The 2,828-nt window shown below is 45.0% G+C and overlaps 1 protein-coding gene across 3 annotated transcripts; it reads right to left on the reverse strand.

Annotated features, from left to right (window-relative positions):
- Window positions 1-290: 290 nt before the first annotated feature.
- LOC101999076 (E3 ubiquitin-protein ligase RNF138-like) lies at window positions 291-1,083 on the reverse strand. Of its 3 annotated transcripts, none has more exons than XM_005359317.3 (2): window positions 925-1,083; window positions 291-639 (listed from the first exon to the last, which is right to left on the reverse strand). In XM_005359317.3, the coding sequence occupies exons 1-2, from the start codon at window positions 1,032-1,034 to the stop codon at window positions 291-293; spliced, it is 459 nt and encodes a 152-aa protein (XP_005359374.1). In that variant the 5' UTR covers window positions 1,035-1,083. The 3 variants fall into 3 exon arrangements, with proteins under 3 accessions (XP_005359374.1, XP_005359373.1, XP_005359372.1); XM_005359316.3 differs by having other exon boundaries at window positions 291-367; window positions 455-1,083; XM_005359315.3 differs by having other exon boundaries at window positions 291-1,083.
- Between the last annotated feature and the right edge of the window lie 1,745 nt (window positions 1,084-2,828).

The raw sequence follows: 2,828 nt of genomic DNA on the forward strand, positions 1-2,828 counted from the left end.
CTTAGCAGTTCCCAGAATCAAATATCTCTCTGTAGTAAAAAAACAAATAAAATAAAACACAATAATATACATAACCCAGACTCTCTGTGTATATTCCATCTTTACATGGCTTATTTTTCTTTACCCTTTTAATCTATGACTGTCTGTACTCTGTCTCTTTAAAGACTTTGTTTTATTTTTTTCATTTTTTTTTCAGACTGATTCCTTTTATTTAAGGCACATCAAGTTATTGAAATGATGGCTTCATGTAAACTGTCCCTTAGGAGCAATTGTAGAGCTGAGGGGAGTCTCTAGATGTTAACATGCAGAGATTCCTCAACTGCAATCTGGTACTGAGTTTCCTCATCCAGTTGAAGATTCATGAAAGCTCCATAATCGAATTGGTGTCTCTCGTTTAGATGACTAACAAAATTTCTGGTAAGCTGAGTAGGGTGGCCCCATGGAAGAGATAGACAAATCGGGCAAATGGATGTAACAACATGAGATCCGTGGTTGCTGTTACAATGATCTAGCAAACGCTGTCGGGTCATGTTTGCTTCTTCGCACAGAGGACAATCAAAGGAAGGCTGATCAGATGGGATTGCATTGTCTTCTAGATAAGCCTCGGCAGTTTCAGAGGTGGATGCCTCGCTGTTGCTGTTACCCACGGAGTCTGGAGACAGTTGGAAGCTTGAAAGAGTTGGAGTTGAAGAAACTCCAAACTCATCTTGATACTTTTTGCAAGTTTTGTAATGTTGTCTCATGTGACAGAGTTCAATACGTTGGGAACAGTATCGGCAACTACCAGGAAAACTTCTCATGGTTGTCTCGAGGTCCAGGGCCCTCTCTGGACGTGCTCTTTCTCTTCTAGTCACATTTCCACGGCACAGGGGGCAATGGATTCGGCTCTCCTTCATTGCAGTTAGGAAGCATTTTCGGCAGAAAACGTGCTGACAGGCGGCAACCCGAACCGGCGTCTTGAAAACTTCTTGACAGATTGGACAGTAGAAATCATCTTCAGTGTAAGGCATGGAGGCAGACTCATCCTGTGCCATGGTGGTGATGCGTGGAGGCCCAAGGTGATGGCAGCTGTCAGTTCACAGCTGCAGAGGTGGCAGTGGCAGCCTGTAGCGTGATTCCCTCTGACCCTCCAAGTGCTGCTTCAGGTCAAACTGCCTCTCTCTGCTGCCGGTCGGTAGAGGGATAGCCCTAGGCGGTCCAATTTCAGTCCGTTTCTGTCCCGCAGTTGACTGTATTTTGAGTAGTGGAAACCCAGCAAATGAAGGGTGGCACTCTGTTGTCATGAGCCTCAAAGCCCACCAGACCCGAACCTTATGGTAATGGGGTCCTTCCCTCTCCGCCGGCAGCCTACTTGTGGTTGAACTGCTGCCTGCCTAGCTGGTGGTCACTGCAGAGTGGATAGCCACACTACAAAGGCCACCTTAGCAACCAGCCCATCACTCCTTCAGCTGGTTGTGACGTAAGCCGCACCAGGTACATTTAATTTACCAAGATTTTTTTTTTTTTTAAGTCTAGGTGAGACTGGTGAAACAGGCTTGTAATCCGAACCAGTAAGAGAGGCCGAGGCAGGACGATCGTGAGTTCTAGTCCAGACTGGGCAATTTAGGGGGAAATTTAGGGGGTCCCCTCATCTGGAAAAAAGTAAGAAGAGTTCTGTGAATAGAGCTTAAAGTTTCTGTTGCAGCATGTACAAAATGCTAGGTTTAATCCCTAGCACCGCATAAAGTCCCCCAAAGAAATTCTTCTGTGTGGCCAATTAAGGATCACTGTTATCAGGCAACGGTCTATTTTTTTTTTAAACCGCTTACCTCTTTTTATAACTGTCTGTATTCTTTTTCTTCTCTCTCTCTCTCTAGCCTACATACATACATTTATCCAACACTGTGACCTATTAGAGGTCTTTTCCATCTGACTTTGTCTTTATTGCATGTCTGTTATAATTTTCTGACCAGGAGTGCTTTTAAAATGGATTAAAAGAAAAAAAATAAAATGGTAAAGAAGCTTGATTGCAGTGGCCCTGGATGCAGCTCTGCCTTGCTCAGGCTTTCAATATGGTGGAAGTAGATCACTGCTGACTCCGGAGCTGCTAGGTAGAAGCTGTTCTCAACCATCTCAACTCTGGGAAGCTCCGTGCAGCATATAAACCCTTTTTATATGAGTAAAAGCTAAATCTGCCATGCAACACACTGCAGGGCCTGGAAATATCTCTGTGTATGGTGGTGGGAATTCTCTTCCTGTGCACTCCTAGCCTACCAGATCCCATCACCCAATTGAGTCGATTGAGTTGGGGCACTGAGCCGGAGTATGTTCTCAGCTACTTCCTCCCCCCCCAAGCAGGCATATAAGCACCCAGGACCACAAACCCCACAAACCCCATTCAATTGCTCAGCCTCCGGAATGAGCCAGAGTTGTTCATGCAACTAGCATGAACCAGGAAGCCTTCCCTAACAGAAACTGCATGGTTTTTGTTTTGCTTCTACTGCTGAATCAGGAAGACCTCTATTAAAGGAACCCTGGCGCCTCACTGCCAGCAAACAGCCCATGGGGGATTGGAGGGAATGTGGCTACCAAGGAGCTACACTTGCTCCCATTTATATGGGTCTGAAAGCCCTCTTTTTCTCTTTTAAGCTTTTTTAGGCTTTATGTGGATGCACATTGCCAAATATTGGGTGTCAATCTGTTGGCAGAGGCTGTTCATCTGTTCCTGGTCACCCAGACCTAAAATAATCAGAAACTATACTATTTATGCATTGCTAGCTAGCTCTTATTTTTTAAATTAACCCATTTCTATGAATCTGTGTATTGCCACATGGTTGTGGCCTACCAGT

This window comes from Microtus ochrogaster, linkage group LG1 (assembly GCF_000317375.1).
Source record: "Microtus ochrogaster isolate Prairie Vole_2 linkage group LG1, MicOch1.0, whole genome shotgun sequence".
Taxonomy (NCBI): Eukaryota; Metazoa; Chordata; class Mammalia; order Rodentia; family Cricetidae; genus Microtus; species Microtus ochrogaster.

Bases quoted from the DNA above. Each gene is read 5' to 3' on its own strand.
- LOC101999076 (XM_005359315.3), bottom strand. From the start codon at position 1,034: ATGGCACAGGATGAGTCTGCCTCCATGCCTTACACTGAAGATGATTTC.